Genomic DNA, 18,983 nt, shown 5'->3' with positions numbered 1-18,983 from the left:
AAGGGGAGATGGAGAGGAGAAGGGAGTTGAGGGAAATTGGAAGGGGAGGTGAACCATGAGAGACTATGGACTCTGAAAAACAATCTGATGGTTTTGAAGGGGTGGGGTGGGAGGTTGGGGGAACCAGGTGGTGGGTATTAGGGAGGGCAGGAATTGCATGGAGCACTGGGTGTGGTGCAAAAACAATGAATACTGTTATGCTGAAAAGAATTAAAAATTAAAAAAAAAAAAGGAGACTAAGTATGCATTGGCACCAGCTCAGATTGTCACTTCTAAACTTTTGTGACGTAAATAGGTAAAATGTATGAATTTATGAAGAATTAATGAATTTTATAATTAGAGCAATCAGTTGTATAAAATTTCATAACAATATTAATTATAATTTAAGAAATTAGAAATAAAATTTAAGTCCCCTTTATTAAAAAAAGATTCCCAAGAATTCTCAATGAAAAAAAATACATATTGCTAACATTCCCAATCACTTCCTCAAAATAAAACTGGCAAATGGTATACATGGGTTTCTGCTCCTTGAAATGATCAGTTTCTCATGTGACCTAGTCTCTGCCCATACCAAACACTAACACTTTAGCTTTCTGACAAACATGTTTGGATAGAAACACAAAAATTTGCCATTCACTTGAATGTTTGATTCTGCACAGGCAAAGAGCCCAGAGACTGATGAAATTTTTCCTACTTTTTTATTTACTATGAGCAAAGTACCATAATACTAAAAGAATTTGAATGATTTAATTTTCTAAAAATTTTATTGCTTTCATACAGCAAACTTCATGCCAAATAAGCAACTCAAATCCTCAACACATTCTGCCATTAGTTCTGATTAAAATGATTAACATAAAAACTATTCTAAGTCAAGCCTGCAGATGCCTTTTTCAAGATACTAGAAATTAAATGCTATATATATCATGTTCAGGTATTTAACTTTTCAATAATCACAGTCTCAGGCTTAGGAAGAGATCACAAAACTTTCTTTCCTAGCCTCTCCTCTCACTGGGAAGATATGTACACAAGAAATAAATATGTGTCTTTGAGCTTTTATGAATGGTTATGAATATGCCCCAAAACAATTCAATAATTCTATCACCTTTCTTCCTACAATGTGATAAAGATCAATCTTATCGGGGCACCTGGGTGGCTCAGTGGGTTAAAGCCGCTGCCTTCGGCTCAGGTCATGATCTCAGGGTCCTGGGATCAAGCCCCGCATCAGGCTCTCTGCTTCGCAGGGAGTCTGCTTCTTCCTCTCTCTCTGCCTGCTTCTCTGCCTACTTGTGAACTATGTCTGTCAAATGAATAAATAAAATCTTTAAAAAAAAAAATCAATCTTGTCTAGGGATGCAAAGTTATCTGAAAAGACAAAGATCATGGCAAACAACTAAAGTCCTATAAATAATGTAGGATAGGAAAGATAAGAAATTGAGACAGGGCGCCTGGGTGGCTCAGTGGGTTAAGCCACTGCCTTCGGCTCAGGTCATGATCTCAGGGTCCTGGGATCGAGGCCCGCATCGGGCTCTCTGCTCAGCAGGGAGCCTGCTTCCCTCTCTCTCTCTGCCTGCCTCTCTGTCTACTTGTGATCTCTGTCAAGTAAATAAATAAAATCTTAAAAAAAAAAAAGAAAAGAAATTGAGACAAACTTTCTAAGTCAGGATTTGATCTTTTTTTTTTTTTAAAGGTTTTTCAAAAAAACAGAGGGAGTACTACCTTTTCTCTTTAGTAAAATAATGTGGATTAAGGACATTTGTTGTCAGAAACATTACTACCAAAAATAGAAAACACAGGTGATAAATACCTAGGGATGTAACAAAAGAGAGCTTAAATATAAAACCACTGCAATGATAATAAATGCAGGTGACCCTTGAACAACATGGGTTTGAACTGTGCAGGTCTACTCATACACAATTTCTCTGGATAAATACAGTATAGTAATATAAATGTATTTTCTCTTAGGATTTTCTTTTTTTTTTTTTTAAGATTTTATTTATTTATTTGACAAACAGAGATCACAAGTAGGCAGGAGCAGGGGAAAGCAGGATCCCTGCTGAGCAGAGAGCCCAATGCAGGGCTCCATCCCAGGAACCTGAGATTATGACCTGAGACCAAGGCAGAGGCTTAACCTACTGAGCCACCCAGGTGCCCCTCTCTTACGATTTTCTTAACATTTTCTTTTTCTAGCTTACTTTATTGTAAGAATACAATAAATAATACATGTACAAAATACATATGAACTCTTTATCTTATGGGTAAGACTTGTGGTCAATAATAGGTTATCAACAGTTTACTTCTGGGGGAGTCAAAAGTTATATGTGAATTTTTGACTGTGCATCGTGCTGGCACGCCTAACTGCTGTATTGTTCACAGGTCAACTGTATTATCAAATGTACAAGGAAATAAGTCACACGTATCTGAGTAATATATATTCTGGGGGAAGGCATAAAGTGAAAGGAGTGCATGCTGTTAGAAAGAAAAGGCAGGGAGCACCAGCTGAATCTGAATTAGGACATGGTCGAAAAGGACAATGGTGGACAGGGACAGGAAAGCAGACAGAGCCTGGTGGAAGCTGAGTACATGTTCCTATTTGTACCGCTCCCTAAAACAAGCCATAATCAGGTTAGGAAAAACTCTTCTTCCCAGAGAAGCAGGGATCTACTAGAAAAGAAACCATGAAACAAGTTCTTCTGATCCTACCTCACAAACATGACTGTCTAGGGAGCAGAACCTCCTGAAGAACCCCAGGTGAGAAGAGAGACTAGCACTACTGCTAAAGTGTTGTTCAAGTGGGCATAGGCAGTCCTCTGCTCCTTTTTCTCTTAATATTTATTTATTTGAGAGACAGAGAGAGCACAACGGGGAGAGGAAGGGGGAGAGGGAGAAGCAGACTCTCTGCTGAGCAGGCAGCAAGATGCAGGACTCCAGCTCAGGACCCCTCAATTATGACCTGAGCTGAAGGCAGATGCTTAATGGACACAGCCACCCAGACACCCCCCCCATTAAACTTCTAATTACCTTATATCTTGTACTATTCTAATATATGTGCATCAGTTCATGCTACTTCCTGATGAAATCCCACTGTACTTGAACGGCAGGTTCCTTCCCCTGGCTCACAACAACTGGCTCCTGTCTCTGCCTTCACGTCTTATCAGTCTCCACCTCATCCTCTACGCTCCAGCCACACCAGCCTTTCAGTTTCTCAAAGGCATCAAGTTTATTCTTGTTCTGGAGCTTTTCCACAAGCTCAGGTTAGAATGCTTTAAGTACTGATATGTCCATGCTGTTCCTCCTTGTCATTAAGAGTTCATCTTAAATGTCCCTTCCCCCCAAGAGAGCATTTTCCCAAATTCACCATCTGAAATAGCCACTCAGTCATCACGCATTACTCTACTTCAGTTCTCTGCATGCCAATTATTACCACTTGATATATCTTGTTTATGTATTCATTTATTTAACTTTCTGTTTCAAGCTATTAGATGTTATTTAATTAGATGTTATATTTAAATTCCATAAAAGAACAGGCATTTTAACTGTTTTGTTCATGGCAGTCAGAATAAGTCTATTTCATACATCAAAATAAAAGAACTACAAATATCTTCATATTGTTAATCTCATGTGGTGCATGTTAATATATTTCTAGCACCTATAACACTGCTTGTTACACAGCAGACACTTAACAAAATTAGTGGAATAAAATGAACATCACAGAAATCTCTGTACATGTTTCTCTCCATGAGGGCAGAGCAGTTCTCTACGCACTGATCTGTGGTACATATTGACATTAATAAAATGATTAAATAGAACAAAGTAAATGACCTAAAGGAAATTATAAAAGTAAATCACTTAAATAAAATTAAATTCTAAATTAACATACTCAAATTTTTTTAAATTTTCACATTTTTATGTAAATGACAGTCCTTTTACTTTAAAAAATGGAAACTTTATAAAAACACCAATTTGTCTAAAATTTATAATTAAAAATCCATATTCAATAAAAACAAACCTAAGCAATATCTTTCTCAGATTTTATTCATTTATAGGCACTGAGAATCTATATGTCACACACTAAGCTAGAACAGTATTATTTCCATAGAATAATGATCACTATATAAGTTGATTCTAAATACTATGTGAAAAAAAAAAGTGAGATTATTATTTGCTTACTGTATTACCTGTTTTAACATGAAGGGGAGGAAGATCATTCACATTGTGAGGTGGCAAAATGTAAAGCAGCTGATTGGCGAAATAGGCGGCCATGAAACGAGCCATGGACTGGATAACCCTCACCGCCACGTCAGGACGAACATTTCTCGTTATTCCAAACTCACAGTGAGACTTCTCGGGAACTAAGGAATACAGCAAATGACCAAAGGAGATTCTGATCAAACTATCAAAAAGTAATAATATTTAAGTTCCCAACACTATACAAGAAGAAAATTACAATTAAAAATTGTTTGTGAGATGTGCACCCATGACCTGTATGAGCTAATTTATAATGGTATCTATACTTCTTGAGGACAACTGAACAAAAATAATTAACTCACAATTATGAGCATATGTACTCCAGAACTACTGATGACTTCAAGTTACCAGTTTTATTTTTTTTTTTTAAGATTTTATTTATTTATTTGACAGACAGAGATCACAAGTAGGTAGAGAGGCAGGCAGAGAGAGAGAGGAGGAAGCAGGCTTTCTGTGGAGCAGAGAGCCCGATGTGGGGCTCGATCCCAGGACACTGGGATCCTGACCTGAGCCGAAGGCAGAGGCTTCAACCCACTGAGCTACCCAGGCGCCCCACCAGTTTTACTCTAAAACATGGAAGGAGAAATACAAAACAATCCAGTCATGAAGGACTTGCAAGCTTAGATTCATTCTTTTCCCTTTTCTTCCTTTTTCTAAGGCTTTTTCGTTGATGAAAGGAGACAGAGCTTACTACAAAAATAATCTGTAAAGCACTAGAACAGTGATTCTTTTTTTTTAAGATGTTATTTGAGAAAGAGTGAGTGAGAAAGAGAGCAGAGAGGGGCAGAGGGAGAGGGAGAAGCAGACTCCCCTACTGAGCAGGAAGCTGATGCTCTATGCTCTATCCCATGATGCTGGGATCATAACCTGAGCCAAACCAGCCACTTAACCAACTGAGCCACACAGGGGTCTCTCAAATAGTGATTCTTAATGCTATTTTCTGTACCGTTAGATCTGGGGATTAGGATACAGTCCCTATTTGAGAATCAAAACTTTGTATTATAAACTGGCATTCAGAAATCTGAAAATAGTTAAGCTAGTAAATACAGAAAAATACTAAGTTAACATTAATTTTTATGAAATTCATGGTCCCGGGGCACCTGTTTGGCTCAGTTGGTTAAGTATCCAGTTCTTGATTTAGGTGCAGGTTACCATCTTAGGGCTATGAGATCAAGCCCCAGGTGGGCTTAAGCTGCGTGTGGAGCCTGCTTGGGATTCCTTCTCTCCCTCTCCTCCCCTCTCTCTCTCCCTCTCCAATTAGTAAATTAATTAAAAAATAAAATTGGGGCACCTGGGTGGCTCAGTGGGATAAAGCCTCTGCCTTTGGCTCAGGTCACGATCCCAGGGTCCTGGGATCAAGCCCCGCATCAGGCTCTCTGCTCAGCGGGGAGAGTGCTTCCTCCTCTCTCTCTGCCTGCCTCTCTGCCTACTTGTGCTCTCTGTCTGTCAAATAAATAAATAAAATCTTTAAAAAATAAATAAATAAAATAAAATAAAATAAAATGTATGGCCCCAACAATAGCAAAATACTTCTCTTTCCCAAAAGTCACTTAATAATATTCACAAGAATATTAAGCTCTATATGCATATGAACCACTTCTATCTTGTCATGGTACACCTCAGCAGGTAACATTCTTCCTCTCACAGAGTAGGTACTCAAGATTATTGTTAGTAAGCTTTTTTAAATAAAGGGAATCTTGAAAAAATATGATTAGCCTTCAAGCGGTATTCTTCATTTGGTCAGTTAAAGTCTGGAAAAACAATATTATTTCTTCACTTCGAACTTAAATGACTCATAGGTATGAATCATTTTCTCCTGCATTAAACTTACTATGGGAATTATACAAAGGCAAGATTTCCAGTAATTTTAATCATATAAAACTCATTATTATAAACTCAGAAATAAGCTCCTTAAAATGGGAAGCAACCTAATTCTAAAAGATGGTCACAAAGTAAAACTGTATCAATTCAGAAGTAAAATATTTGAAACAGTAATTTGTATGTGGCACCCTGAAGATGGTAATAATGGCAACCCTACATACTAAAAATTAAATTATCACTATATACAATGATTAACAAGGTAAGTGTGCAGGAAAGAGAGAACAGAACAGGTCTGAGTACTTGAAATGCTTGTGTATAATATTGGCCCTTGAATGGCATCTGGAAACTTGGATTTGGAAAAGATTTCCACCACCTTAACTGATGAGAGAATAGCTTACAGACCTGTTTGTACAAACAATGTTGTTTATGCTGAATACCTGTTTTTCTTCTGAGAGTGTAGAATTTTGGTATGGACTAGGTGGAGTGGGTGACTAGCCAGCGTCTAGTTAAAAACCTGAATCTCTAAATGAGTTTCCTTGGGGCGACTGGGTGGCTCAGTCAGTTAAGCATCTGCCTTCAGCTCAGGTCATGATCCCAGGGTCCTGGGATCAAGACTCATATCAGGATCCCTGCTCAGTGGGGAGCCTGCTTCTCCCTCCCTCTGCCACTCTTCTGCTCATTCACTCTCTCTCTCTCAAATTAATAAATAATATCTTTAAAAAAATAAATGCGCTTCCTTGGTAAAGAACATTCACATGTGTTGACACAACCCGTTCGTAGAGGAATTAAATGTGTCCTGTGTGACTTCACTAGGAAAGGAGTCTTAGAAACTTGTGCCTGGTTTCCTCTGGACTTCATCCCAAGCAGCTGCTGTCTATGTTAATTTTGCTTTGTATCTTTTCACTGTAATAGATCATAGACTTGCATATGACTATATACTGAGTCCTGTGTGTCCTCCCTGTGAATCACTGAATATGTTAGGCAGTTTTGGGGACCTCCAACCCAGTAGGGATATACTTAATATATTTTAAACAATAGTCATTAAAAATTAAAATATATTAATATAGGTTCAACTTATTTTAAAAGTTAGTGACACCACTGAGAAATGATGAAGAATATTCAATCAGTTAAAAGTCACATAGAAAAGTTTTTCACTCATAAACAGCTAGTAGACCTTTCTGAAGGGCAATATGATACCAGTCCTAAAACCATGGATTCTCTTTGATCTAATAACTTCATTTTTAGAAATTTATCCTAAGGAAATTATTAGTAATGCCCACAAAAATTTATGCGAACTGCAGCACTATTTAAAATAGTAAATAGGTGGCAACAACCAAAATGTGCAATAATGGGGGAAAGGTTTAATAGGCTTTCAAAAAGCATACTATTTACATTTGAAAATATTCATCAAAATGTTAAATTTTAAAAGATTATAAAAGAGAGGAAAAAACGAAACAAGATGAAACTAGAGAGGGAGACAAATCATAAGAGACTCAATCTCAGGATCAAACTTGAGGGCTGGTGGAGGGGAGGGGGCTGGGAGGGCCGGGGTGAAAGGGTGATGGACATTGGGAGGGTCTGTGCTATCGTGAGTGCTGTGAAGTGTGTAAGACTGATGAATCATGGGTGCCGGAGTGCTCAGTTGGTTAAGACTGATGAATCACAGACCTTTACCCCTGAAACAATATATTATATGTTAATAAAAAAAAAAGATTACAAAAGACAATACACAGCTCTAATAATATACATATATAAATGTATACATACAAAAAAGTGTTAGAATTATAAGTTAATTTTCTTTATACATTTCCATTTTTCAAAATTATCTAAAATGAACACACCTACTTCCATAATAAATACAAAAATTTTGAAAGATAAAAATACAAAAAATAAGAGATCTATAAACAGTGGCTGGAACAATAAAAACCTAAGCTGGCATGGACTCCATTTAGAAAGTTCTGATACACTGGGCATTTCAGACCCACTCATAAACATATTATACATTTAATGGTCTACTACCTTACAAATAATATACATATGTGTTCATATATATCTCACCCTGGTTATTGCTTAATTTAAATACACCCCTTTTAAAAAGGGCAATCCACATACTCTGCAGCCTCTTAAATGAATTAAAAAAAAAAAGAGTTGGAATACCTCAGAAAGTGATTTTCATCACTTACTAAACCACCTTAACCAATAGTTAAAATATAAATATATTAAGGAAAAATACTTGGATATCTGATATTATGTCTAAAAAATATGACTGTGAGAAAATAATTCTGGCAGTTCAGCAGGCAATTATTGCTAAGCCCTCAGGATCCAAAGATTTAAGAAAACAAACAAACAAACAAAAAAACAAAACAGAACAAAAAACCCCACAATCCTTGCTATTGAGAAGCTGACAGATCAAAATTCATTGTAACATAATTAGTCAGCTCAATCAACTTTCATGTTTTATCTAAACCTATGAATACAAATTAATGAGATGAAACATACTGATTGTCAAAATACATACCTGAACAATCCTCATTTTCTTTTACAGGTAGATAGGACCACTTCAAAATTATTCTTACTAGGTGATCACACAATCCTTGAGCATCATTTAAATTATAGCTATAGAGGTAGCAGTATAAAAGAGAAAGATAATAGCGTATCTGAAGAAAACATGTTCTTCTTCCTCCTTAAACAAGAAAGAATTAAGCTTACATTAAAAAGATGTTAGCAAGGTAATGTTCCTTTTTTAAGTTAATTTATTTAAGTAATCTCTACACCGCGTGAGGCTCAAACTAATGACTCCAAAATCAAGTCACATACTCCTCCAACTAAGCCAGCCAAGTACCCCAGCAAGGTAATGTTCTCAATCTCGGAGCAAGGTAGGCAGGAATGTTCAGTTTATGAAAACTGTACACTGAGGTTATGTGAATTTTTTTGTATTTGTTTTATACTCCAATAAGTTTTTTTTTTTCTTAAAACAGGTCAGCAATACTTTGTTCTCTATCATTTTAAGTTCTGAACAATTTTATTATCTTTTATCAGGCACTAGGACAACTAAGATTTTATCCCAAGGGTGCTGAAAATCTTCAACATCTCAGCACTAAAGTCCATTAACAATATCTATCTGAAGTGTACATGGTATAAAACAGAAGGAAACATGCTAAAAAAAGAAAACCCCAAGAAACCATACGTATATCAAACAGTTAGTCAAAGAGACTTCCCAAAGGAGAAACACTATCCAACAAGATAGGTGCCCCTGACCACGGCGCCCAAGTATTGAAGAGTGTTTAGAACTGATACCTTATCCATTCTTTCTGAGTAAAAAGAATTTCAATTTTATCTGGGTTTAACAATCCACCCAGGGACACCTGGCTAGCTCAGTCAGCAGAGCAAGACTCTTAATCTCAAGGTTGTAGGTTCAAGCCCCACACTGGGTATAGAGATTACTTAAAAACAAAAAAAATCTTACAAAAAAAATAATGCACCCAGATCATAATTTCTCACTTAGATGTGGCCATGTGAAAAAAACAACTTAGCTCTGGACCAAGAGATAACACTGTGTAGAACTTCCAGAAAAGCTGGAAGGGAGGTAACTCAGAACTTCCAGAAAAGCTGGAAGGGAGATAACTCAGGTAGGAGGTACACACTTTTCTTGCCCTTCCTGCTCCCCTCCTCTCTACTGTCTAGAAATGGATGTGATGGCTGGAGTTTCAGTACCCATTTTAGCTCATGTAATGGTCTTAAGATAGGAAGCAGTACACTAAGGACACCTGAGAAGAAAAATTAAAGGACATGTGTCCTTACTTAGATCCCAGAAACACCAAATCAGCCCGACTATCAACTTCTGGTCTCCTTTTATAAGAAAGAGAAATAAACTTCTTTCATGTTGAAACCACTATTATTTTCAGTCTCCATTATTAGAACCCATTCTTAGCAGATAGAGTTGGAAAAGAATGAAACGTAAAGGTCCATAATGGAATTATGAAAACTTTTCTCCATCAGAACTTCTCATCTCCTTGAATGCCACACTACTTCATCCAGTGGACAAAAAGACTAAAAATAATTTTAAATAAGTATTTCTGACAGTCAAGGTACCTACCATTGTGTATTCTATTTGAGCATTGAGAAATTGTGAGCACTTGGGAATCTGGAATTATTTTTAAGCTGTCCAGCATGCCAAAATACATTCCTACCAATATTATGGCGACTATTACTTTTCAACACTCTCCTACCTTTCTCCTGAGTTTCTTGTAGAGCTTTCCTCCACAGTTGAACAGATTTTTCATATGATCCTAACAGGAAACACTCTTCACCTATGAAGTTTTTAACCAACAGTCAATCATGGTTAATGATTATACTTTATATAAATTTACTTCATTTTAAAATTTAGTGGATATAGCTCAGCCAGAAGCTATTTTAAAACAATTAATTGCAACCAATTAATAAAATCAAAGCCTAGTTAACCATATTGCTTATTCACAGTTAGAAAATGTTTATAAACTACTGACCACTGATAGATTTAAGTTCCAAGGCTTGGTTCATGTGAGCTCCAGCAGTCTGCAAGTTAGCCTGGATATGACATAACAGAGCCTTGACAGTAGATGCTTCCTGTGTCATCTTTTCAGTTAACTGTCTGTCACCTTCAGGAAGTCTTCGACTTAGTTGTGTTTGATACCATAAAGTTTTTTTGTACAACACTCTCCAGAGAAAAATCAATCTGCACACAAAATTAAGCGATCATCAAAACCAAATTTCAGACTAGGAATAAAAATGAATACAGCCTCCTACTTAGCCTTATTATCTTTGCCTGGATTCTTCATTGATAAAGTAATATAAATACAAACTGATCAGATTTAAATATAACACAAAATCCACTGATCAAAATATGCAAAATACATTTTTTAAAGCCTTCAGTTATTTTTCTATAGTGCTTACCTAAACAAAAATCATTCAATACTTGGGCATGTATCAGGGCTGCCCAAGACTAATAAAATATATGTGTTGAATAAAATTTGGCATAAATCCTAAAATATTTTAAAATAATATAAAAATCTATTAACGCTAACTGGTAATGGATACGGGGTTTCTTTGGGGGATTATAAAAAGGTTCTGGAGGGGCTCCTGGGTGCCTCAGTCAGTTGGGCATCCAACTCTTGGTTTCTATTCAGGTTGTGGTCTTTGGGTTGTGGGATCAAGTCCTGCATTGGGCTCCATGAGGAGTGTGCTTGGGATTCTTTTCCCTTTTCTCTTCTTCCCCCTCTGCTCCTCCCTCCCCCCACCAAGATAAATGAATAAAATATTTTTTTTAAAAAGCATTCTGGGGGCGCCTGGGTGGCTCAGTGGGTTAAGCCTCTGCCTTCAGCTCAGGTCATGATCTCAGGATCCTGGGATCAAGCCCTGCATCAGGGTCTCTGCTCAGCAAGGAGCCTGTTTCCTCCTCCCTCTCTGCCTGCCTCCCTGCCTACTTGTGATCTCTCTCTCTCTGTCAAATAAATATATAAAATCTTAAAAACAACAACAACAACATTCTGGCTTAGTGCTAATAGTTCTACAACCTTTTTTTAATACTTCTAAATGATGTATTTTACAGTATGGGAATTATATCTCAATTTTTCAAAAAGGAAAACATCTATAATATTGATGGTATCCTAATATAAAGTAATTATACCTGCATCCTGGTTGTTGAGCAAGGTTTATTACTTGAGGACAAATCTTGAAAGATGAGTTCCAAGACCACTTTTCCTGAGAATCACTATCTTGAAATATTTGAAAAATGGGTACCACCCATTTGTCTTGATCTGCTGTTTTACTTCCATCAGTTGATGCTGAAATAACTTCAGGTTGAAGAATGTATATGCCATTTAAATTATCAGCTACCATTTTAAGTAAATGAAAACAAGCCAAAAGCTTCTCTGAAAATAACTGACCCTGTTGCTGCTGAGTCAGCAAAAGCTTTATAGTATTTGAGGTCAGCTTTACCAAATGTCCCACATCTTGTTTGTATCTCATATCCCAATAATGGAATGATAAACACTGATGAAAAAGTTGAAAGATACATAGTACCCATGCATTTTGTCTTGTGCTCTTGCTTAAAAAAAGATCTAGTTCAGGGAAAGGACATTTTATAAATTGAAGAATGTAGAAAAAATGAGTGATACAAACTACTGTGTAATTTAACATTACATTTTTTTCTACCACATTTTTTGAAATTCCTATAGCCCATGCTGCAAGGAGATTTTTCTGGACAGAATGCAGTTCTGTAATGGTTTTATCTGTCTCCTTGATATTATCTTTTGCATGTATTGTATCAAACATAGACGCAAATTCCAATCTTCCCTCCTTGACACTACTGAACAGTGAATCATTTTTTTGGTTCCAAAGTGAAAATAAGTTGTCCGGAAAGTATATGCCTTCATTAGTTTCTTCTGCTTCAAAATCCTAAAACATGGGTGAAAAAAAATTATACTTAATGCCATTTAATACCTTACATGTAAAATCACTGGCGTTCTCAAATTTCTCTCCCTTTAACAAGAGAGAAAAACAAAATACATTTCTTGGTATAAAGTCAATATGAACCTGTTTGAAGTAAATAAAACACTGCAACTAAGTACCTGGAAATCTGCTGTTTTTTCAGTTAAGTTCATTGTTTCTTCTGCCTGTAAGAATCTGGGGACAGTAGAATCAGCTAAACTTTGATTTCCTTGGTGTTTTAACAGGCTACATCTCAGGGAATCCAGTGATCGCAAATTCAGCCCTTTGCCTTTTGGCTGCAGAAGAGAAAAGATTTCCAAGAGACAAAGTTTATCTGTAATTATATCACAAGCAGTTAAAAATTCTATAGACAACTGTATATGATCCAAGGACATTACTGTCAGTATGGTTTTAAATCTGAGAAAACTAAGAAGCCATCTGTTACCAATGATACCAAAAAGCACTATACCTTAGACAATATCATACTTTGGTATGTTTTCTCAAGCCTCTGGGTTGAATCAAGTAGAAGAGATCTCATGAGCACTGATGGAGACAGGTTATCAGCAAATCGAAGAGTTGTGACCATGTATCCATCAGAAATAATGAGGTAGGGTAACCGTGAGTGTGCTTTTATAGAAAATCTCTGTCTCATAGGGTCATTATCAGAAGCTGATGAATCTACAGAATTATTCGAATCTTGAAATGTAAATTGCTGTGGTCTAGCAAACAAAACAAAATTAAAGAATTAGTTAAGAGAAAAATCTTCAAGGAAACAATCATATTATTCCAAAGAAAAGCAAAACAACAATTAAAAGCTACAGAATGATAAAAAAGCCACTTAAACACACTAACATTAAATTGTATATATCTGTAAGGAAAACATAAATGACTAAATAATATGTAGGTTTATACGCTTTTTGAATATTTCCTGAATTATGGCATTTACTCTATTTTGTTTTTAATTTAGTTTTATATAAACTATTTCAGAGAAGAATTAAGGCAGTTCATTTTTACTGTTACAGAGTTAAATAGTTAACCTTCCTTCTCATATATTTAAATATACTTATAAGAATAGAATTATGAGATATGAATATACTTGTTACTAAGGAGGAGAAAGAAGGGGGGCCTGGGTGGCTCTGTTGGTTGAGCATCCGAATCTTGGTTTCAGCTCAGGTCATGATCTCAGGTTTGTGGGATTAAGCCCTGAGTCAACCTCCGCGCTACGCACGGAGCCTGCTTAAGATTTTCTTTCCCTTTCCCTCTCCCGCACCCCTTAAAGAAAAAGGGAGGAGAAAGAAAAAAAAATGAGAAAGACATTTGGGAGAGATAGTAGTGAGTAAAATTTATCAGCTTAAGATTAAATTTAACTGAGTTTCCACATAAATGTACACACTTACTCTTATGGTGGTATACCTGCTTACGATTACTTAATATCACTGCTTAATAACTTTGGGGCTTTATAAAGAGAACAGATAATCAAAAATATATTATAATCTCTTTCTGGTTAGGAAACTATTCAAATATAGATTTTATTAGTCAAATGGTCAACAGGAGACTGGTTAATTACAGAATATCTATACCACAAGGAATCTATAAAACATTAAAAAATTACTTCATGGAAAGATGTATAATATAAACAGTTCAATTAAAAAAGCAAAACAAACAGTAAACAGCATTTATCACAGAACTTTTGCTTTAAAAAAGAAACTAGGGGCGCTTGGGTGGCTCAGTGGTTTAAAGCCTCTGCCTTCGGCTCAGATCATTATCTCAGGGTCCTGGGATCAAGCCCCACATCGGGCTCTCTGCTCAATGGGAAGCCTGCTTCCCGCTCTCTCTCTGCCTGCCTCTGCCTACTTGTGATCTCTCTGTCAAATAAATAAACAAAATCTTTTTTAAAAAACCCAAATATTGTTATTATTATAAATGTGATTTTTTAAAAACTTCTTTTAATTTAAGACAACACACTAAAATGTTAATAATTGTTATTTCAGAGGAATAGGAATACAAGAATGTTTCATTTTCTACACAATTTAGTTTTATAGCACCTGATTTTTTATTAGTTAATTTTCTCACATAATAAATATGTATTACTTATGTAAACATTAAAAGTAATCTGTTTTAAAAGGTCCTACATTAATTTTAAAGAAGAATATGAGGAAATTTAAGTCAATTATGAAATAGACCATAAAAATAAGGAAAAAAATACTTCCACTGCAGGAAATGACAAATTTTTCAATTAGGATTTTCTAATACTAAAAATTAAGCATCATTTTTGCTAAATATAATCAAGGACATACCCCTCCTATATTATCTTTCTGTGAGACAATGGCAATGGATTAATTTCAAAGGAGCTTTCCAATTTTTTTGTATTGTAAATACCTGTGTATATATGTCTGGTCATATCTAATATCAACATCAATAATAATAAATATTTACTGAGCACTTACTTTTTATTGGAACTGTGCTAAGCAATTTATTACTATTTATTATTTTACTTCTATCGAGTCTTGTTTTCTTTTTTTTTTTTTTTAAAGATTTTATTTATTTATTTGACAGACAGAGATCACAAGTAGGCAGAGAGGCAGGCAGGCAGAGAGAGAAGAGAAAGCAGGCTCCCTGGTGAGCAGAGAGCCCGATGTGGGGCTCGATCCCAGAACCCTGGGATCATGACCTGAGCCGAAGGCAGAGGCTTTAACCCACTGAGCCACCCAGGCGCCACCCAGGCGCCACCAAGTCTTGTTTTCATAGTAAAAGAAACAGAGGCTTAAAAGTATAATTTTCCCAAAGTCACGCAACTAATAAGTAGAACCCAAGATTTGAATTTACATCTGACTCCAAACCCAAACTGCTACCACACCCCACAACTAAAAATTAAAATATGGCTAAATTCTGAAGTCTTCTATCCATTTCCCACAACTTTTTCCTTTTTTCCCTTTGGGGAAAAAAAAAGATAAATCCATTTGTCAAGTTAAGTTTGAGTTACTAATTTATTTAAGTATTCTTCTTTTAAAACAATGAAAGACATATCATACTTCTTTGAACTTTTACATAAAAGAAGATAAATGTTTTAGTGTTACTGAATATTTAAATAACTCATACTTACATGGTCACAATGTCAAATTTTCACCAGGATTAAGCAACAAAAAGAAATAGAAGAAAACTATAAATAAGAAACAGATATTGAGAAGACAGACGCAAAGAAAGAATAAGACAATGTGAAAGACAAAATTATTTTAAAAAAACATACATAGTAAAGTAATACCAAGGAAGAAACCTTCTGTAAACAAATTGTAACAATTCAAATGTCTCACCTATATGTTATTAGAGGGTGAAATGGAATAAATTCTGCTGGCCCAAATTCTATGGAGCAACCAAATGTAATTAATGTTACCAATTCACCTTGACAGGTCAATAAAACCAGGGAGCCACGTTTTAACATGCAAGCCAGAAAAAGACTATCATGAGTCCAGCTGATATCACCCACCCAGTAGGACCTAGAAAAAGCAAGACAGTATGTTTAGAAAGGACTCTCTATAATGTCTTTCACAATTTAAAATGACCAAGAGTGAAATATTCCAAAAATAAGGGGAAAAGAATGAACAGTAGACAACTAGCACATATATTTTGTGTATTTTACTTCCCAGGAAAATGGTAAGAAACAAAGATGTTTGCTCATAAATACGTATTCCATGCAACATATCAACTAGAAATTCACAGATACATAAGCAAGTAAGATGAAAATATTCCCTAAAAGAGTTAAGCCTTTTGGTTACTCATATTTAATTAGAACAGTTCTAATCATATTGGTGTCTACAACTAAAATCCACTGATGGATTTAAAGGTCAATACCACACCTATCCTCTCTGCAGCTTGCTAGAGTCCATGAGCAGCAGACTTCCTCCTCCCAAAGCCATCTTTTCTACTCCTTAACTATCTGGTAATATTAATCTTCCATGAAAACAAAAAGTAGCTCCTTAGGTAAATTATGACAGAGATTCTAAGTCAAGCAGACCACTGCAACTGAGACTAGTAATACTTTATCAAAGTATAGTTGAGACATGGTGTTATAATAATTTCAGGTGTAAGAATGAGTAATACCTTTAGAGACAAGGCTAGATAGACTAAAAACTTTGGAAATTCAGAGAACAGCACAGAAAAGTGTTTAGAAAAGGAAATTACAGAAGTCCAAGAGAAAATCTGGTAGTGGCTCATGTGCCATTCAAAATTAATTCATGTGCAGAGCACACCAACTTTGTTTAAAAAGCTAATACCTCAGCCTCCCTGGGTATATAATGGTTTTCCCAGTCCAGGCTATTTCATTTTGGTCTCTAATTAAGCTCAATTATTTCCCTACCTAGTTGTAATCCCACTCCTCCTGAGATAACACAGGAGAAAAAGGAGAAAAGAAAATATGTTCATTATCTTCTACCCTACTGAGACCCTTTCTTAAAGTAGGATTTTCTTAATAAAGCAATTTTTAGAAGTTATCAAGCACAAATGCTGAAAGTAAATTCATTATCTATCTAAATATCTATTTATATAGCTTTTGAATTATTGGAGCCTTAAACTTATCAAACCATTGGAAAATCAAAACACTACATAGAAACACAAGAGTTCTTACCTGGTAAGTGTAGCTGGGACCACAGGATTCTTATTACTACATCCTCTCAGGCTACCACAGAGAGTAACAAAATTCAGTGTGTTTATAAACAATACCTGAGTTGCCTAGAAAGGAAAAAAAAAAAGACAACAAAGCCATTAAGTTATTTCACTTTAATCATTACTTTTAATTCTAGAGACCTAGAGGCGTCTGGGTGGCTCAGTTGGCTAAGCAACTGCTTTCAGCTCAGGTCATGATCAAGTCCCGCATCGGGCTCCCTACTGGACGAGAAGTCTGCTTCTTCCTCTGCTTCTCCCCTCTCATGCTTTCTCTCTCTCAAATAAATAAAATCTTTAAAAAAAGAATTCTAGAGACTATTATTGTATAAATAAACTATTCTTGGAAGTTTGTCCCAGCTGGAAAACAATACTGAAAACTAAAACTCCTCACTTTTTTAGACTATATTTTAAGGCTATCAGTTACCACTTTGTCTTTTTTTCTTCCTTTATGCTACCCTTTTTTCTTTTTTTAAATATTTTATTTATTTATTTGACAGAGAGAGAGAGAGAATGAGATCACAAGTAGGCAGAGAGGCAGGCAGAGAGAGAGGAGGAAGCAGGCTCCCTGCCAGGCAGAGAGCCCGATGCGGGTCTCGATCCCAGGACCCTGAGATCATGACCTGAGCCGAAGGCAGAGGCTTTAACCCACTGAGCCACCCAGGCACCCTATGCTACCCTTTTTTCATTTCTCAAGGCCAAGTTTTGGAATTACAGCAGCTAGTTTAAACAACCTTACCAATCTACAACATTAAATTGGCTCAGAAAACACCAATTTAAAAAAACATAAATTAGTATTTAAAAAATGAGAACTCCAAACGGGACTTAAGTCTTTTATAGGTCACTTCCAAGACAAATTACATTTACCAACCTTTGGATCTTTCTGATTAAGAGTTACTGCCAAGGCAACACCATCTCTTGAAAAGGCAGAAAGTAGAGCTCCTCTTGACTTCACTGCTTCACATTTAGGAACCAGATTGCACAGATGGCAGTTTTGTTGTGCCCAATGAACATGGTATGGCAATGAACTAGAAAGCAATGAAATAATGGAAATAGGAAATACGGTAACTTTTAAAGTAATATTTAGTTCATCACGAAAAACTTAAGGAGTACAACTAAATTCCTACATGTGCACAAATATTAGGAGCCTCTTAGCTACTGTTCAGAAGTTTCATCCACGGCACAAAGAGCAGTGGCTAGTTAAACAAATTCACTATGAGCGTTTTGTTAGTAAAGGCATGTTCCACAGTCAACCCCAAACTCATCTGTTTTGATGAAAGGTTTAGGTGACACATATTTCTACATTATTATTATAAACATTTTTACAGAAATTAAATAGGTAGAGAAGAAAGGATTTTTTTAAATAGTGCCAAAGATTTTGCTGCTGGGGTGCCTGTCTGGCTCAGTTGGTAGAGCCTACAATTCCTGAACTCAGGGTTTTAAGTTCAAGGCCTACCTTGGGTTCCATGCTGGGTGTGAAGCTTTCATACAAAAAATTAGAAGTTAAATAAAATAGTGACAATGCCCTATATTTGATATTAGGATGGTTATACACATATTTATCAAAATCCATCTCATTATACACTTAAGATCTATTCATTTTACTTTATATAAATTATATTTTAAAGTACTGTTAGTGTATGAAAATGAAGAAAATAAATTTTAAAAAACCCACTATTTTACTAAATCCTACTTAGGCATTCAATGCTTTTAATGCACTCTGTATATTACTGGGCTTTTTAGAATAAATAAAACTTTTTATTTTTATTTATTTATTTATTTATTTTATGTAA

General features: G+C 35.7%; 1 protein-coding gene across 10 annotated transcripts in view; it reads right to left on the bottom strand.

The window, feature by feature from the left end:
• The window catches only part of CPLANE1 (ciliogenesis and planar polarity effector 1), a 138,718-nt gene that overhangs the window by 99,842 nt on the left and 19,893 nt on the right, over nt 1-18,983 (bottom strand). For 9 of the 10 annotated variants that reach the window (XR_004284242.1, XM_032337582.1, XM_032337574.1 and 6 more), the window contains 10 exons: nt 18,062-18,218; nt 17,156-17,259; nt 15,846-16,028; nt 13,004-13,253; nt 12,675-12,830; nt 11,732-12,501; nt 10,572-10,780; nt 10,296-10,376; nt 8,585-8,749; nt 4,176-4,349 (listed from right to left, as the gene is read on the bottom strand). Coding sequence is in view for 9 of the 10 variants with exons in the window: in XM_032337582.1 (XP_032193473.1) it covers nt 4,176-4,349; nt 8,585-8,749; nt 10,296-10,376; nt 10,572-10,780; nt 11,732-12,501; nt 12,675-12,830; nt 13,004-13,253; nt 15,846-16,028; nt 17,156-17,259; nt 18,062-18,218 (2,249 nt within the window). In the remaining variant the exon portion in view is untranslated. The remainder of the gene's footprint in view (nt 1-4,175; nt 4,350-8,584; nt 8,750-10,295; nt 10,377-10,571; nt 10,781-11,731; nt 12,502-12,674; nt 12,831-13,003; nt 13,254-15,845; nt 16,029-17,155; nt 17,260-18,061; nt 18,219-18,983) is intronic. The other variant, XM_032337581.1, reaches the window with a different exon arrangement.

This window comes from Mustela erminea, chromosome 3, assembly GCF_009829155.1.
Source record: "Mustela erminea isolate mMusErm1 chromosome 3, mMusErm1.Pri, whole genome shotgun sequence".
Classification (NCBI taxonomy): domain Eukaryota; kingdom Metazoa; phylum Chordata; class Mammalia; order Carnivora; family Mustelidae; genus Mustela; species Mustela erminea.
This window is presented reverse-complemented; position numbering and strand designations above follow the sequence as displayed.